At 38.8% G+C, this 19,094-nt stretch overlaps 1 protein-coding gene across 10 annotated transcripts in view; it reads right to left on the bottom strand.

Moving 5' to 3' along the window:
- Positions 1 to 2,139: 2,139 nt before the first annotated feature.
- The window catches only part of EPB41L3 (erythrocyte membrane protein band 4.1 like 3), a 108,718-nt gene continuing 91,763 nt past the window's right edge, over positions 2,140 to 19,094 (bottom strand). For 4 of the 10 annotated variants that reach the window (XM_019525670.1, XM_019525663.1, XM_019525675.1 and 1 more), the window contains 12 exons: positions 18,409 to 18,444; positions 17,534 to 17,722; positions 13,636 to 13,710; positions 13,112 to 13,213; positions 11,586 to 12,314; positions 10,954 to 11,076; positions 10,072 to 10,458; positions 9,121 to 9,255; positions 8,205 to 8,303; positions 6,495 to 6,575; positions 6,111 to 6,228; positions 2,140 to 4,769 (listed from right to left, as the gene is read on the bottom strand). In XM_019525670.1, the coding sequence (XP_019381215.1) occupies positions 6,118 to 6,228; positions 6,495 to 6,575; positions 8,205 to 8,303; positions 9,121 to 9,255; positions 10,072 to 10,458; positions 10,954 to 11,076; positions 11,586 to 12,314; positions 13,112 to 13,213; positions 13,636 to 13,710; positions 17,534 to 17,722; positions 18,409 to 18,444 (2,067 nt within the window). In that variant the 3' untranslated portion in view covers positions 2,140 to 4,769; positions 6,111 to 6,117. Of the gene's footprint in view, positions 4,770 to 6,110; positions 6,229 to 6,494; positions 6,576 to 8,204; positions 8,304 to 9,120; positions 9,256 to 10,071; positions 10,459 to 10,953; positions 11,077 to 11,585; positions 12,315 to 13,111; positions 13,214 to 13,635; positions 13,711 to 17,533; positions 17,723 to 18,176; positions 18,243 to 18,408; positions 18,445 to 19,094 lie in introns of all 10 variants that reach the window. The other 6 variants (XM_019525698.1, XM_019525707.1, XM_019525715.1 and 3 more) reach the window with 3 other exon arrangements.

The following is a 19,094-nucleotide window of genomic DNA, read 5'->3' as shown; positions in this document are numbered from 1 at the left end:
TGTGCCAGGCTCTGTGCTCCCAGCAGCGTGCTTTGCATGCGTGCTCGTGGGCAGACAGATGAGCAGCCATGCAGGGTACAATTTTCAGTTTGGATCACCCCTCATTTCTCCCTTTCATGGGCTCCTGGGGTTGGCAGGAAGTGCTGTGGGTGCATGTAGCTCTGGCTGCCAGCATTGGAGCCCCTGGAGGAGCAGTACATGCCCCCTGATACAAAGCTGGGGCTGCAATGGGGAACAGGAAAAAATCAGGGCACAGTGGGGTGAGGTCTTGTGCCCATCTCAGCTGGCACCAACTAGATTCTCGCTCTTCCCCAGCCTGTGTGACCTTGAATTCCAAAGATATTATGAAGGGGCGGCTTGAGGCAAAAAGACTGGAAACAACTGCATTAGAGGATCTAAAATCAGAATATGAAAAAGTCTTACGCATCCAGTCCAATAAACTGGATATGGCTTGACAGTTATCTTACGTGGACTTTCTTTTCTTTTTACATACCACCAAAATGACTTAGATTACCTGGAGTCCTTCATGGTAGCAGCAGATTTTTGAGGACTGAAGACAGGTTTTAGTGTAGGATCTGAAGGTCAAGGGTCTTGCAGTTTGCCAAAGCCTTTGGTTACTGAAGTATTAAAGCATGATATCAGTTTTGACCAAGCATCTGCTTGACTAACTGAATTGGAGATGTAGAAAATGGTCACTGGAAATGTTTGCTGTGCCTGTTGCTGGTGTCTTCAATTAAAGTTTTACAAATAATCTATGGAATGCATAGATGTTAGCGTGCGTGCATAAACATTTTAGAAAAATAGATTAGAACTGCATTTAAGAGGAAGTAAAACTAAGGCACTGGATTTAAATCCCAAGCAGGGTTTACTCCTTATGTCTGATATAGACTTCTGTTCCTCTCATAAGACAAGTCTCTCTGGGTACATTCCAGTGAGTGTGTATGTGAGGCCTGCAGCACTGCAGACCCATCTGCGGTGTTGCCAACTGCAGACAGTACACATGCAGGCATTCACTGTGCTGCTAATTTGCAGTACAGCAGGTTTTGAAAACTCGTGCCTGAAAAAAGCAGGGTGGTGCATGTGGCAGCAGTGTGCACCACCCAAAACCAGAGCCTGGCCAGTTTGGACTACACGCCAGCTGCTGGCCAGGCACCAGATTGCTGCTACTGGAGCTCTGGGAAGCTCCCAGGTCAGGCTGCTGGGGCCAGCCCAGCCTCCTTTATCCCAGGGCAACTTGCCACATGCCAGTGTACGTGTATGAGCATTGCCCAGCAACAAGTAGCAGTGGCACAACTATATGCTGTGGCAATTTCTCCTCAGGGAAATGAATGTGCATGCTTGTCTGAACATGCCCTCTGTGCCTTAAGTGTCCATCTATAAAAGGGAAATAATACTTCTCCACTGCCCCTTCTGATAGGAAAGGATAAGATTGTTATTGGCATCAGCGAAAAGCCAATAGATTAAATTAAACGAATTGCTGAAATCGTGATTGCCACAATCCAAACAATACTAACTTTTATGGAGCAATTTTCTTGATCTACAGGTTGGCCTCATTTGCCAAATATGCTAACAAGGAAAAATACTTTAATAAGGACTGAATGAGGACTTCTCTCTCAGCCATCTGACACAGCTGTGATTTGAAGCACAAGACCTAAAGATATCAAAATTATGCTCTGACCTTACATCTGATTTTGGAAGCCCATCTGAAAAATTCCGATGATGCCTGAACTTGGTCAATATTATTACTCATCATTACAATAACCTCAAAAAGCTTCAGAGGAATAAAAAAAAATTCCAAAGGATGAATATATATGTATATTTATATATGAGAAGCTTTGTGTAAACACTTTTTGTGTGTAGAATGAACATACTTGCTATGTAGCCTTACTGTCTGATATGCAAATTCCACTAACTTCCAGCTGTGCATCAAGGTCCCTTTATCTTAATGATGCAGAACAGGCAGTTCCCATAGTACTGTACTGTCTGAAATGATGATCCCTGTTTCTCCTTGCATTGGTCTGTGTATTAGTGATGGTGTTTTTAAACAATGCTGGTCTTGTGGCTGTTTCCTTGTATGGATTGTTGCAGGCATGGAAACTGGAAAAGGACCAAAGTGAGAAGAGACTGAGACAAAAGATGGCTGGTAGAAACAGGCAGGTGTTCTTTATTTCATGTGGCACAGCATTAGACAGACAACCCAAGAAACAGTTTCTAACAAAAACCAAAGCTATTATTTCCTAGGAACCATGCCCAGGAATTACCCTAGGCAAAGGTCTGCTGCTAACAGTGACGCTAAGAGGTCATTCATTGCCCATCCACTCTAATCTTCCCTTAATCAGCACGTGCTCAGGCCATAATGTAGCCATGAGTATCCTTTCTAAAGAGACTAGCCTCATAAAGTTACAGTACCTTTAGATGGCATACATGCTGTACAGAATCACCAAAGTACAATCTCCTCAAGCCATGCTAAAATATAATGCTAAGGGTAAGTCTGGACAGAAGGCAGTATAGTAGCCTGTCACATTTCTCTGAGGTAATATAATGCTGTTTTTTAGCTGACCAGGTAAGGGACACCTGAAGGGAGACCAATATGGCTTCCGTGTCTATTTTTAAACTCCTTGATGCAGAAGCATGATCCTGGAATGCAGTCTGCTGAAAAATAGGATAGAAGCCTTCCATGTACAGCCATAACCTGGGCAGGGATGGGACAGGTGTAGGTGGGAAATATGTGATTCTAACTTCACTGGGAAGGAACAGAATATACACAGATATTTTCTTGTACATCTGCACGATTAGAAAGAAGGACATGAATGGATAACTTGGAGACTATGAACATAACAGCATAATCTTTGCATTATCTATTACATAATACGTGAGAGATGACTGCTTCATTGGAAGGGGAAAGTTACACAGAGCAAGATCTTGAACAAAAGACATGAAAAATGGATGATTGAAGAGGTCAGTTTAAGAGACTAAGGGCAGATCTCTAAAAGCCTTAGAAGATTATTTTTTAATTATCTACAGATTCTCTTTATATATATATATATATTTATATATATACTCATATTTCCTTTCTAAATTAAGAAAATAAATATTTGTAATAAATCATAGGGTCAAATCCAGCCCTCCACTGAAGCTATCTCCACTTAATCTGTGTACATAATCAAGAACATTTTGCCCTGAATATCCTGGAAATTTTGCCTGTATTTAATTCCTTGCAGTCCTACCTGGGTTTATGATGTTGTGGGTGGGTGAGTTAGCCTCCATGGATCTCTCTTGAATCACCACCAAGATATGGTCAGGGGGTAAGCAAGAGGAAACAGAATAATGAGGACCATCTTAAATAAATAATTTAATCGTGATTTAGTGCGAACAAATGAAACTAATATGGATCAATGCTATAGTTTCATTGTAAGTTTTTAGCCAATTGTAAAACCCTTCATTTACTTTAAGTGAAACAGATTCTACAGCTACAGAAAACAGAAGAAACTGGCCATTCCTTTTGCCTTGCAATCAATTTTACCCAAAGGCATACATTTTCATCTAATTATCCCTTTGGGCCCCCTGCTAACTAAAAATGTAGCATTTTCCATTGAAGACAGGATGTGTCTACTATTCAGATGAATAAAGCCTTTGATATCATACAAGTGTTACTTAGGTATGGACTATATTATATATATATATAAAAGCACTAGATTCTTTTAAACACAGAACAATACAATTTTAGATGCATTTACCACTTTTATTTCACTATGCGGAAACATACATTCACCATGTGTTGTGATGCAGCTGACAGTGTAATGGAGACTATATCCTTTTAATGGATATTATGACTGAATACTAATGAGGGGATGTTCTGTACAATTTAAGGCTTGGCTCTGAACTAGATAGTAAATGTTGACCAGGTTCTGAAATGGTTTTTTTTTTCTTTGAGAATTAAAAGGGAAAAATCAATTTAAAAAAAAAAATCAGGCTTATTTCAGATTAATAATTTTGTAATGCTACAAGCTAAGGAAAATACAGTTTTTCTCCAAAATAACTACAAAAAATTTACAGGGTTAGGAGTTGTATGGGGTGTCTGGTAGCTGACTAACTCTGAACAATGCTGACAAAAACAAATAAAATTGAGTTAATAAGCTAAAATCATCACCATCTCATAAGGTATTTAGTCAGGTATACAAAGCACATTTTGTAAGCATTTAAATATTTTGATAGGATTAAAGATTCATCATTGTTGGGCAATAATAAAACCAGATGAAACAGACAGAAGATTCAAGTTGTTTACTGAATAAACTGTGTTATTGGCACATCTAATGTGTGGTAAAACATCATACACCATACCTATACAGGTTCTAGCATTTTTAGGGTAATCTTCATTTACAGTCTTCGTAAACAAAAGGTTTGCCACCTAACAAATTTAAATTTGTTTAGACTTTTGTAAACCGTGAAAGGCATGAACTGTTTGTGTGTTACGTAAGATCACTGTTTATACTGTTTATGAACGTGCAGGTATAGCTGAAAACTTAGACATTTTATGAAAATTAAAAATGCTGCTTTTTTGTAATTTTATCGTTGCTTCATGCAATAGTTTTACTGATGCGGATTCAGATTGCTTTCTATGGGAGGGTATCTCTGCCAGTGTCTTATTAGCGGTCAAGATCAATTCTTCTTTTCCATGGACAGACATAAGTCAGTCTGATTAGAACTGAGATTCCATATAGGCTCTGGTATTCCTAATGGTGTGGATTCATATGCAAGCTAAATTATTCCTGTAGGAAAGAGAACTGTGTTAATCGTATAAACCAACTGCATTTGTGTCCAAATCAAAGCTGCAAAATGACTTATGCTCAATGCTTCAGGGAACAAAAGACATCAAAAAAAGCTACATTCTAGTATAAGTAACTGCTAACCAGGCAACCTGATCCCAAGCCCATTGATGTCAATGGAAATATTCCCATCGACTTCCATGAGATTTGAACCAGGTCATGTTCTAACTGAAAGAACTAGCTGAATACCACAGTGGTTATTGGTACTTACTCCTTAAAGATTAGTTCCATCTTCCGAAGTAAATAGTAGTGAGCCACATTTACGTTAAGCTTTTATATTTTCTTGTCTCAAGCAGGAGAAAGCAATAACTTTTCAAAAGATGCTATGCCCCATACTCTGTTACTTATACCAAATGCTAAAGAATACGTAGTGCTACGTATACGTGCTTTCCACATAAGGAATATGTAATAAGATGCTGCTATGAATTCAAATAAATTGGACACGCAGCCATTTTTAGTTATTTTTCTTTTTTGCATACAGCATTCAACGCAACCTATGGGATGATGCTGGCATTAACAGTTCTTGCATAGCAAGTTAGTTAGTATGCATGATATGTTTTCGCATATACAGTAAATACAATACTACCAAGACACCTGTTTAGCCAAACACAGCTGAAGAACATGCCCTGACTGAAGAAAGCTAGACACAAGAAAAGCCGCATTATTATCTCATCCTGAGAAACAATGCCACTTTAAAGCATAAAAGGTCCTTTAAAAATACACGAAAGCAAAGCATCCAAATACTGACACATTACAAAACCAAATTGAACTATATTTATACAAGTTGGGATTAGAAGCCTCAATTCTGACATAATTGTCCTTAAACATTGGAAAATGTTATCCAATTTTAATTCTGCTCATCTCCCTTGGCATTTTAAAGTGTATTAAAATGCACACCTTTAAGAACAAAACACTTTTGTTCTTAAGTCATATACGGATGGACAGCAGGTTTCAGACTTGAGGGTTAGAAAGTACAGGAATACATAGCATGGATAAAGAAGACTACTCAGAGAGCCAACCAAAGCAAATGACTAAGTTCCATTTCTCTAACTGGCATCATTAAACAAAGAAAAACATTTAGAACCAAATGCATATTATTTGGATTTAAAGTAGATTTCAGAAGTAATTCTCATTTATATACCAGCACTCAAATAATATATTTCTGTAATATAGGCAAATGCCAGTGAGAGAAAGGAAAAAGCGAGAGGTGAATTATGGAAGGAGAATGACCTTTGCCACATGCTATCCCGTTAAGTACCTTGGAAAATCATCTAGTCTTCTTACCTGTGGGTCAATCCTCCCCATCTTCTGGTGTGATTTCTGTCTCTTTATGTACCACTACTTTGGTCACTGACATGTCAGGGTGCTGCTCTTTGGCCTCTTTAATTGCCTGAGCCAGCGCCTAAGCCCAAGAAAACCACAGAAGGGCAAAAACAAAAAGGAGGTGGAACATGCATGATCAGTAGCAAGGTGGAGAGATTCATGATAAATTACACAATTTACAAATGAGGAAAGATGATTAAAATATGAAATATATTGTCATTGATTTAAACACTAAAATCAGCTTACTTTAAGATGTGCCAGTGTGAATTGCGTCTATTAAAGCATATGGTTAAATGTACTTTCTGATAGACTTTGGGGCACTATTTAGTACTTTAAATATCCCACCTGATCATGGTCAATGTCTGCATCTCCTGTGATGACTATTCGCTTTTCAATTCTTGTCTCCGAGATGCCTCCTTTCACAGTCTAAATGGAAAAAATAAATACAAATCAATGTCCACACTTAGTAGTGCTGCTGCTTGTTCAAAGAAGAAACAGTTCAAAAATCCAGCAATAGTGGAACAGGGACAGTTCACCTTGGAGGACTCTCAGAAGCATTTCATAACCTTATACGTATTTGTTATATATCAGATATGTCAAAATGTTTAGCATCAACTGCAAGTCTGCCACAAAAAGCAGGGCTGTCCATAAGTGGCTGAGGGCCGCATGCCTCATGGACTACACGCTGCATGCCCCCACCCACTGTAGCTTGTGTTGCCCTGCTGCAAAATGTGCCTGGGTGCCTCTCCCCTCGCCTTCCCCTCACCCTCACTTGCTATATCATGTTCTTGGGTGCCGCCCCCCATCCGCACCACGTGAATCCTACATAACCCAGCCTCCGACCCCATGTGAATCCTAGCCTCCCCAGCCTCGGTCCCCACACTGAATCATTCCTCTCTGGTGCCATAGGCAATGCTGTCAGTTGTGCAATGCTGCATGGTCCTGCACCACCTGCCACAGTGAAAGAGGGGGAGCCAGACGAAGTCAAAGACTCTGGCTGCTTTTGTAGTTAGAGCAATGAAAAAAGTGACAGTCAGGTGGGAGCCCAGGGGCTGCAATTTAACCCCTTTTGGGTTGTATGCAACCTGTGAACCACCCATTAGACATCCTTGACAAAGAATAGCAAGTATGTATATCACATTTACGAACACAGTGAGTGAAGCACAAGGCCTTTGCTCCTCCTTAACTACTCAAGGGCTTAGACTCAAGTAGTGAATGGACCTTTGTGTGGATCGCCTACAGCACTGGTCACCAACCAGTGGATCTCAATCCACTAGTAGATCTCAGAGCTTCTTGCGGTAGGTCTCAGAGGCCCTTGAAATCAATCCGAGACTGGGGTGGGAGGGCTGAGTGCCCTCATGCATGTATGCGCATACCCCAGCCCAGGAGGTCAGTCCATGGGGGAGGGAAGAGGTGGAAGCTAGACTGAGGTCCCTGCGGTGAGGTACAGTGCCGCAGAGGCAGGAGCAGGGTAAGTTGAGTGGGGCCCCGGCCAGGTGGGACTTACCTGCTGTGGAGGTTTGCCCCCAAATAGTTTTTGTCCCTCTGGCTCGATCTGTCCCCCCCACCCCCATTTCTCCTCCACAGACTTACCTGCTGGGTTGGGGGGGAGGGGCAGTAGTGCATGGTAAATCTTGGATTACTTTTAAAATGCCAAATGTGATCTGCTACTTAAAAAGGTTGGAGACCACTGTCCTACAGAGATGAAATCTTTTCCCCATCAGATTTAATGGGAGTTCTATCGTTAGCTTACATGGAAGGAAGTATGGTCTTAGGCATCAGGTTGCCAATCCAGGGCATAGGAGTTGTGGGTTCCATAATGTACTCTGCCACAGACTTCCTGCCTGTTGGCATGTTGCTACACAATTCCTTTCCTCACAGAGATGTCAGAAGCTTAAGCTACAGCAGCGGGAACTAAACTGTCACCTAAGATGGACAGGATTCCACCCAGGGAACAGCTATGCTCTGAAATAAATACTGTTTTTGTATTGTCAAAATTGCAAAAATACATATTCTAGGAATAACCCCCCTCCCCACCATTTTTTGAAAACTTACTTTGGTGATATGTGTAGTAGTTGTAGTGCTGGTAGTTTCAGATGTGATCGTTTGCGCACTCATCAGTACACCTGGGTCTAAGTCGGCACCCGAATCCATCTAAAAAAAAAAGTAACTCATGAAAAAATGTTCAAGCAGCAGAAAGTATTATCCATATTAGTTAAAGATTCCTATCTGTATAATTCTGGAGAAGGAGAGTGCCTAGCAATACAAAACTAATTGCTCTCAGACTGTTTTAATAAAACTGATGGACTATTCTGTCAAATATCTGTAATTTGCTCAAAGTGCTTTGCAAATACTACCCATTCAAGCCTTATTGTAGTGCTGTGAAACATCCAAGGGATAGGCAGAGATGTCTTTACCCACCACTGAAATATAGCATCTCCTAAAGAGGAATACAGCAGTGTTACAAAATATATACGCATTGCATATGACAATTTATGGCACAAAGATATGGATATGCATTTGGAATTTCACAGATAATTTGGATAGACAGGCAAAACAGTTGTATTCTACAGCTGCAGTAATCAAGTTGCAATTCCATGTAAACCCGAGGATTAACATCCTTAATCCTAGAAGTGTCAGGGACCTTGACCACAAGTTGTCAGTGCACCTTTCATAAAACTTAGATATTATTTCATGTTTTCATCCCAGTTTTTTCATTACATGGTATTGTATGTTTGACAGTACTTCCACTTGTATTACAATGCATCTTACTCAGTTTTTCTTAAGGCTATGTGTCTAACAAGCTCCAAAATCTGTATCCTAAACACCATTTACAAAAAGACCATTTACTCATACATATAAGGGTAAGACTACACGTTTATACCCACTTCAGGTTTACTATTGGCAACACTGTTATTTAACAGTGTAGTGACTTACACCAAGATACTATTCAGCTGTTGCAGTTTCTTACCTGTGAAGATTCATATGTAATGGTTTTTGTTTCTGTATGAACTACTGGCACTTCCTTGGTAGAAACTTCAAGATTCTCCCCACCTGAGGAAACACTGCTAAAACTGATAGTCTCTGTCTTCACAACTGGTGACTGCTTGAACAGAAAAGCAATAGGAGCATTAATTAAAGCTTTCAAATCTATCAAAATAGATTTTTTCAAATGGTTTGGTTAGGAAGTGAAAAACAACAACAGAAAGTGCTCTGCACTATGGAAAGGGGAAAAACCTCATTATAAGGATACATACGTAGACATATGTCAGCAGTACTCCAAGGCAGTGTATAAAGCTAATGCTCTATTGGTCTAATGAAATCCACATTTAGAAAAGATGCTAATATTAAAAAAGGTTCAAAATGACAGGACAAGAGATTTCTATTTAGGCTTATTTTCTTGCAATTCTCTCTCAGAAAGAGAAGGCTGTGTTATACCCTTAGTATAAATACGTCCAGAAATCATCTTAATGGCATTAAAGTGTGAAATACAAAATCTGGGTAGTTAAGCCCGATAAGGTAAGTTATTTCCAGGGGTACCAAATAAGAGAAAACAGATGATTTTCTGTTCCTTCTGGATAAGTGAACTCCTACAAATATTAATGAACTTGCCAAAAGACAATGCAAACTGATCCATCTCCTTATTGTTATGTAACCAACATTAAAGGCCAAAAAATAAGGAGTTGGTCTTTAGCATGGGGAACACCGTTTGACAAAACGTTGTCAATAATGGAAACCAGCAACAAGCCTCATCAACTGCCATGCAAGGAGGGAACAGAGGAGAAACAAACTGCTCACTGTAAAGATGTTGCAGAGTAATCTACATATGTTTTATTTAACTCTTCATCAGTGAAGTTAATTTAGTCCAATCCTGCAACCATTTTACTGTAATGAAGAAACAAGGGATTATTAAACGAATTACCTCAAAGTGAGGTTTTCTTTCCAATGAATCTGAAAGGTGGCCTGTCGCACTCTGCTCCTCCTCATGCGCATGAGAAGCAGAAGCAATTTCTTCCTGTTTGGTTACAGCTTTATCAGTCTCCTCCCTTTTTTCCTCCTTAGCCCCCTCAGTCACTGCAGAGCCCTCTTTCCCTAGAAAGCTAGCAGCAGCAGCAGCAGATACTGCCTGTTCTTTAGCATCCAGCTCATCTCCAGCCACTGTAGCAGCATCCCCACTTGCATGCACACTTGACACATGTCTCTCCTCAACTATTACGGTCTCCTGCACAACCTTCTCCATGGCATCCAGATGAAGTTCCACCTCTTCTTTCACTTCATCTGCTTCCTGACTTATCTTTGTTTCCATTTTCTGTAGGAAGAAAACAAAATCTGAATGTCAGGTGTGGAGAATAAAACCTACCAGAGCTCTTACTGCCAACACACTGTAAATACAGGTAATAAAAGATCATTCAACTTTGCCAACTGGCATCTCCTGAAGAGTTTAGTTTTCCACTTTAAGGTAATTATAATGGCACAAATGCAAAATAAAGCAAATTAGCATTTTAAAAGCAGAAGCTTTACAGTATTCTCATTTGCATCAATGTCTTAATTTTCCAAAAGTAAAAAAGACACCTTATAAAATGAGTTAAATGCAAACTTAAAACAGACTAGAACTTGACTTTTGATAAGGATTCTGTTGGTGATCTAGCTTTAAAAGGCACATTAAGCATCTGCATTAATATTAACTGTGCAGATTCTAAATTCTCTGAGAGGTCACATATTTATGTGCAAATATGGGGAAGAAAAGCAACCAAAAATCAGCTGCGTGCAATTATTAAATTCATGGATGAAATCAAACGGCCACCTGAGCCCAGCTATGGGGAGCAGAAGTAACCCCTCCTATGAACTCAGTTGGTTTTCTGGCAGACTCTATTAAACTGAAGATATCTGAACCATCCAAGGTTTTTTCACCGGAGGACTGTTTAGTCTAAGTAGACAAAGAAATGTAGAGTCATACACTAAAGAAAGACAGACATACAAACACAGATATGCTAACAGACAAAACTGGAGGCTGAGACAGAGGAAAAGAGGCGAAGGTCACGGGGACAAAAAGGTTGAAAACAGGAAAAGAATGGGAAAATAAATTAGCACACATTCGTTATGACTAGAAGCAGTTGTCTAAAAGCATAACTGTTAGCACTGGGATTTTGCTGGTTCAAGCAAACCTTTTTTCTTTATTAATCAGCCACAGCAGCAATATTACATTTCAGTAATGTGACTCTTCAAATAAACTTGAAAGGTTTAAAGCCTGATAATGCCTGCTTTGACCGTGGTTCTGATTTAAATCATGAGGAAAAAAAATAAGCTTGGGTTGCCTGTTGTCAACATAAAACCAAGCAGCAAGAGAACTGAAAGGCAGGGTAGTGTGAGGGTATTGCCTAAAGAAGTCATGCTTTAATTTTTAAACTGTGGCACAAACTCAAAGCCACTTGTTACCACTACTCTTGATGCAGACGATTCAGTAACATAGTGAGCAGTAGCAATGGTAAATGGCTGTTCTCTGGAATATCTCCACTCAGACAGGCTCTTATCTTTCCGATCAAATGCCCCTGCTTTTAGGGCTTCACTGTCAAGGTGTTTTTCTGCTCTGCCAGTCTGCAAACTTCCCAGTGTACCATGCAACTGCAAATTCTGGTCCATCTTTTGTGCCTTCTTCAAAGTTTCTTCTTCAGGACTATGCAACTGAGATTCTGCTTCCTTTATGGGTGTCAAAGATTCAGACAGCTTCCTCTTCGTGCTTTGCACATCAGATACCCGCCTGGCTCTCTCATCAGTGCCAGGCTCTAGAATTTCATATTCAGCCACTACTGGAATGATCTTCACAGATTCTTGCACTTCCCTCTCCAATTTTTGAAAGGCGTCTAGTGAAGATTGTACTGTTTTCTCTCCCTCTTTAGCTTTACTTGTCATGATTACAATTTTCCCGGATACAGTATCATACGACTTTCCTAAGGTGTACATTTTCTGTTTATTCTCCTCTTTGGATTGCATTTCACTTTCCAAGTCCTCAAAGCTCTGCATTAGAATGGTACTGGATTTTAATATCTCAGCTGGAATGTCACTTTTACGGCTCACAGTCATTACTTTGTATGGCACTTTTTTTTTCGATTCACCATCAACTACCTCAGAGGGTATTTTGTCTATAATAACCCAATCCTCAGTGCCCTATATTTGAAATATAAAAGCTAAATTAGAATATCTAATGGATTATCTTTGTTTCAGGAACACCAAAATATTAAATCTTTTAGGAAATGCATGGTGGGTATTTTGAAACATGTAATAATTTCTACCATATATTTGGTAGAGACAATAAAGTAAACTTATAACAATTTGCACTTTTTATTTAAAAACCTCTTTTTAATCCTTTGGAAAGGGTATGTACAATATGGGAACAAAAATACTTCACACTCCCTTTTATTGCATTCATTTTCAGTTGAATAGCATTTAAAAATTTTTGTATTTTAGAAATAATCTGATTGGCCATTTATGAATTTCTGAATAATCCTGGGTTTAAAGTCATATATCACAACAACATACCCATATTCCTATAAAAGTTACAAAATAATGTAAGCTAAGCAAGTGATTTATTCCCCAGTTAATACAAGCACTTTTTAAATGAAATGTTTTGGGGTCTCAGAACAGTACATGTTTGTGCACACCTGTAATGTCAGATGAATTTTCTGGTTCTTATTAAAAAAATGAAGTTCCTTGGCATGATATAAATTCAACTTTATATCTACAAATATAAAGTATTTGTAGATATAAAGTTCTACAATATACTAAATGCCTGGAGCATTACAACTATTGTTTGAGAATAATGCAAAACTATCTTTTCTCCAAATACAAATATGCTATGTGAATTATTTCAAAAGCATACTCGTGGCCCAATTACATGGCCCTAGAATAGTTTTATATTTAACTAAACAAATGTGTTGGTTTAAATCAAATGAATTAAAAATAACCTCTAGGGATGATGGGACACTTTTCTGGATAATGATTTGATGAGAAGTAACCACAGTGCCAGCAGATTCTCCTTCCTGCAGCTTCTTCTCTATCTCCCTTGGCTAATGGAAAAATTAATAAGAATTCAAAATTCATCATAATTCAAGATAAGCTGAATTCACTTGACAGTATAAAGGAGATTCATTCTAATGACAACAGTGCCTTGCCTAGTGCAATGTTTTTTAGTGAGACTCTGCAATTGCATGCAAAATGGAAAGGAAAAAGCACAAAACCAAATAACCAACCAACAAACAAAACCCAACTCTATGTGAGTAGATTTGTCAGTATAAGGAAATATTTTTCTATTAGATAGCCAAAAATTTTAGATGGTATCTCATTATCGTCAAAATTCTATCCACAAAATTCATACTTACCTTTGGAACATTTATTTAAAAATTTAGGTTTTGAAAAGGAAAATGGTAAAAATGGTAAATTTGTACCAGTCTATTTGATTGCATTTTTAGAAATCATGCTTTCATTTTACCTGGGATTCAAGGAATGTGGTACTTCCCTTCTGCAAAAATATAAGTTTTCCAGATTTTTCCCTGTCTTCTTTGGTCTAATGAAAGAGAAAGAGCTGAGGAGATAGTTTTGATCTTATACCATATTAGTCAACAATATTTTAAATATACAAGTATAAGCAAACTGTTAACAGACAGGCTATTTCATTTGAGAAACTAATGAAACAGGAATTAGTACAAGCAACATTTTTTTCAGCAGAATCATTGAGAATCTCTTGAATCAGACCCTGCTTGTAAAACAGGACGTGGAGATGGATTTTATGTGGCAGGCTCCAAGTTTAATAACTTAATGGGTATGAGTGGCATGTATCTACCCCATCTCATATACCAGAAGTTAACTTGATCCAGTAAGAGGTTATGAGGCTCCCACCATATAAACAGTATCTGGGAGCAAATCCTTCATCCTGCTCACTCTGCACACATGCACTTAATTTGGAGGGGCAGAATGAGAGGGGGTGGGGAGGACGAGAATGATAGATAGTACTCAGGAAACCTCAGACTGTGAAAACTTCAGGTCCCTCCCACCTACTCACCTTACAGGTACAAGGTCCATCACTAAAATGCCACATCTCATCTATCTCTGGGAGCTGGCTCTTAAACACTAGGCGAGCAAAAGTTTCTTATAAAAAGGAAAAATAAAAAGTCCTATTCTTTTTAGCCCTAACAGTGCCTCCGCAAAGAAAAGAGGCAAGGCAAGGAGGACTGGCACATCACTGTAAATCTGGCCCAAAAGGAAAACTTTCTGTATTAATACTGATTAGACATCCAGCATCATGGCTACACAATTTGTTCACAATAGCTACAGAGAGGCAGTGGGATGAGATGAAAGGACAAGGTGCTCCTGCAGCCAAGAGGAAAGATTAAATTATTGGGAGAAAGTGAAGAGGCCAATCAGCTTGAAGTCCTCAAGGCCAACCAATGAATACAAGAACCTGTAGAAGTGGTGCCAGCTCCAGTATCCTCCTACCTCTCACACCTAAGAGTGACACAAACCCTCTTTTGGTTTGACCAACACCCCCGGCCTTTACTTGTTCAAACTGGGTGAACATATACTCTGCTGCCCTCCTCACTCCTGGGGCTGCCCACTCTTTTTGCTGTGAGACCAAGTCTCTCTTCAGATTGGGGGACTGGGATTTTTTGCACAAACCTATCCACTCACTATAAAAGTCATTTTTTTTTGTTTTTACAAGTATTACTACAGAAGTGATAATATGTTAATCTCTCAATATTTACCATGATGTGTGTCCTACATTGTGCAATGAAAACATGTGAATGGTGTCAGTCTGCTTACAGACAGGTAATTTACAAAACTTGAGAGAAAACTGGCAAAGGTGATGATGAGAGCTGTAGCTTTTTTTCTGTAGGTTCCTAGGTCTGTCTTAATTCAGGTCAACAGTCAGTTACTATTTGGCTTCTTCTCACTAGCTCTAACATTAGCCCATGAGCCAGGGGTTGAGGTATTAAAAACAATGTTTCCTGTTTTTCCCCCCTCACTGCATTGTGACACTGACTATGAACTTTCAAGGGGATAAGAATGAAAACAACTGTACATAAAATGCTCAAAGTACCCAAACTGACAAGAAATTCAGATATTATTTCCTCCACTCTTGTTTCATTACAGCTATCTTAGGTATTATAGGAAACCCTATCAAACATTTTAAAAAGATGTGGGATTTTTTTGTTTGTTTGTTTTTAACACTGACCATGTATTTTGGCATTCTGGTTACAAGTTCTGTTGTTTTCCTTCCACTGAGTCTCCTTTCAGAATGTAAGGTAGTGCTACTGACCTAGAAGAAGTCTGAAACCTGCCTGACAGACACTTGTCTCAGCGTCATACTTAAGCTGGTTGGTGAAGAGAGACAAGGTACTCTGTTGTGTTTAGTGAGCCCATCAAAGTTTGGAATTCACCTATCCTCAGTCCAAAACAACTCTAATCTTTAAGCATTTTGCTAAAATTCATATATGAGTATAAGATTTAGGAGTACAGCTTATGTTTATAAGGTTTGGGCAATGGACTGACGTAGATTTTGAGAGTGTTCTCTTATGTCAAAAACAAAGAAAAGAAAAATACAGCCTCTTATCCCTGTAACTCATCTTTCCAAATGAATCATGTAGATGTACTTCTCTAGGACATGTTTTATGAAGTGCTTTGCTGCTTGTGAAAAGCATCCTATTATATTTGAAATACAGAGAAAGTGAATTTAGGTGGTTACCAGATTGCTGCAAGCAGCTTTTCCTTGCTTCAGCCTCATTCACTCAGTTATTCAGCTAGATGCTCTCTAGGCAGTTCTCCTCATCTTTAACATGTTCAGTATAACCTGCTTTGTTGTTAGAATTTTAGTTCTGACACAGACAAGCCCAATCCTCAGCCACAATTAAAGACAGAGCAGCACAGTTCACCAGGAGCAATGCAAAAGTTGCCCTTTGCCAAATCCTAGGTTATCTCGGTATTAGGTCTGCCTCCTTGCTCGTTTCAGAGCAGACATGAAGTCTGTTTTTATTTATGTCAGCTGCTAATAGCACCAAAGGGCATGCTGGATAGGGAGATACTGCAAGAGAACAGGGTAGCTTTTCCTTGGCAGCATCCCTTCAGGTGGCACAGGTACTGCTGTGTTTTCTGTATGCCACTAAAGGATCTCCTTGAGTGGAGTGATCTCACCAGGAAGACTGTGCGTTTTCAGGGACACTTTGTGCTATGGTGGGAATGCTAAAGATCATTTTGGATAAACACGCTACAGCCAGTTCCCCTTGACCTACTTAACTCACAGCATCTTGCCATCACATAGGTGCTAATAAGGCAGGCAGAGTAGAGAAAAATGAGTGCTATCACATAGTTAATCCTGCCACAGTCTTAGTGCAGTGGCTTGGCTTTCAGTACTGGCTGTTTTATTGTGGAAGGCTAGCTATTGTACTTTATTCACGGTACAACAATGTGGTGATTTCCAAAAGTTATTCAAAATGTCATATGCCCTAAGAATGTATAAACACTATTCATATGTAGTACTTAAAAACTAAGCTCTCTAGGTAAAAAATCTGCATGTTTAGAAGCCTCTACTTCTAAAAGATACTGTTTGACTATGTTGGAAGTGGACTACCACCATAGAAATGCTTCTTTTAAAGATTGTTCTTAGTCATTTTCAGTGTACAAATCACCATAATTTCAAAGTGCTCTGTCTTCGATGTGTTAAAAAGCCTTGGGATTATTCCTTTCCAATTACGATTGACCCTCTCTCAAGTCTGAAATTATAGACAACTCAGAGACTTAGTCTAGATCACATAGGTTTGCCAACAGATTTATGTCGGGCAGGTACATGAAAAAAAATCATTCCACCTAACTAATGTGCAGGGCCAGTGAAAGCCCTGGATGGAGCTCAAAGAACAAATGTCTCCAAATGGGAAAGTTTAATTATCCACTTGAATAAGCACATTTCTGGTTTATAAAATGAATCTCTACACTGCCTTCTGCCTGTCTTTAGACTAACACAGTTCTCCCATCACTGTAGTTCCTTATGTACAACCAAATAGGGGTCCAATTTCTTTAAATTTTCACTACTGTCCCCTACTGCTATACAATAATGCTAATTGTGATGATGCTTCTTGGGAAGCAGAAATCTGTTTGCCTGGAATAGATAACAAATTTCAGCTTATCCAGTCTTGGGCAAGATTCATATTAGCAGCAGGCTCCACACCCCTTTTCTTTATTTGTTTTTCTCTGAACTCTTGGCAATGATAAAGAAGGCCCGTGTCCTAGGTTGTTGAGATTCTGAGTTTCTCTTTAAGTGTGTTGAATGCGCCTAGCAATACAGAAGAGTTACATAAAATACACAGTTCACTGTTTCTGATGAAAAGGTAGGTACTGACCTCTTCAGGCACAAGTGGTTCAATCATGGGAGCTTCCTCATGTCTTACAGCAAGCCGGACCGGAGATGTGGAAAGCCTCTTTTCCCATTCGTTAGATACTGTGGTATCTGTAGAGGTTTCCAAGAAGGTTCGTTTCAGCTCGCTTATATTGGTCTGGTGTTTCATCAGGTCTTGAGTTTTGTCTAGGTCCTTGAGAGTTAAAAAAAAATGCACACAGCGCTTTATAACATTTACCTAACCAACCAACATTTACAAAAAATCAAAATATGTAATTTTGTTAGTAAAGTAGATAACAAGTCATATTTTAGGATATCAGGGAACACAGCACTGACACAACACTCTTGTGAAAATGTGATATTTTGAAAGATAACTGCATAGAAAATCTCATTTATGTGAGCATCAAAATAGCGTTTACCAACATCTCTGTAAGTTATATATCTGATAAAGAGACTTCACACATACATACACGCACACGAGTATAGAACACGGTAGAGAAAGTCGTCATAATCTGAGAAAAAAAATCTATTTCATTTATTAGTAGGTGGGACCACACAATTCATGCATCATAGCGCAGATCCACAAGTTTACCACTAAAACTGAACACACAGGTACAATACATGCACTGGTATATACCAATACCAACCTCTAACATTAGATTACTATGTTTGACATACACATTTTCACCCTTTATTCGCTTAATCAGACTATTCTGAAAGAAGTGAAAAAGAAAGGGAAAGGTAAGGGACACAATATTCAAAGGATACAAAATGCTGTTCTACACATTTCTTCACAGAGAATTGACAAACTGCATGCTAAGAGTTATGAACACTGCACACCCCACAGTTCAATAACATATGTGACCTTTCATTCTGTACCTGTGCTTTTAGATCTCCATCCTCCTCTTGATCCGACTGCCAGCATGAGAAAGATTTGAAAACAAAATCGTACCCACTCAAATAATTGCAAGGTTAAAAAAGCTGATCTGTATAGCTTGCTATGTTAAGATCACATTATCTCTACACTGAGGACATTAGGAATTAGGAAGACATATTTGTCAACTTTTTACAGTTTTCAGATCTGAAAAAAGAGCCTTCTTTTTTAAAATTTGCTATGTCTGAATTTGTTATTCAATCTTCACTTCATATGAATACCCTTGTATGATCATCTCTCAGTTTAGGAGATATCGCTTAGATTTGCTTAGTATGGTTACTGTTGCACTCTGCTTTATTGATAATAACAAGAGCTTTGTCTCTAAACAACACCAGGAGTTCAAAGAACACAAACAATGAAACACCAGTACCATCTCCTATCAACTTTGAAGGAGCGCAACAGTGTGTAGGGCTATCTACAAAACAGAGCTATACTCCAATTGCTTAAAAAGCATTTCACTAACTTTACTCCCCTGCATGTACAATGGCATTATAATTTTTATACTCGCTCTGTATGAATCTTGAATGGCACATATGATACATTCATTAGGGATTTAATTTTCAAAGTGACTGGTGGTTTTGGATATCATGTTTGCTAGAGGTGCACCAATACATAAGTCCACATTGTATCA

The sequence above is a fragment of the Gavialis gangeticus genome, unplaced genomic scaffold (assembly GCF_001723915.1).
Source record: "Gavialis gangeticus isolate Ggan-Ray unplaced genomic scaffold, GavGan_comp1, whole genome shotgun sequence".
NCBI lineage: Eukaryota > Metazoa > Chordata > Crocodylia > Gavialidae > Gavialis > Gavialis gangeticus.
The sequence above is the reverse complement of the archived record's forward strand: the minus strand, read 5'-3'. Positions and strand labels throughout refer to the sequence as shown.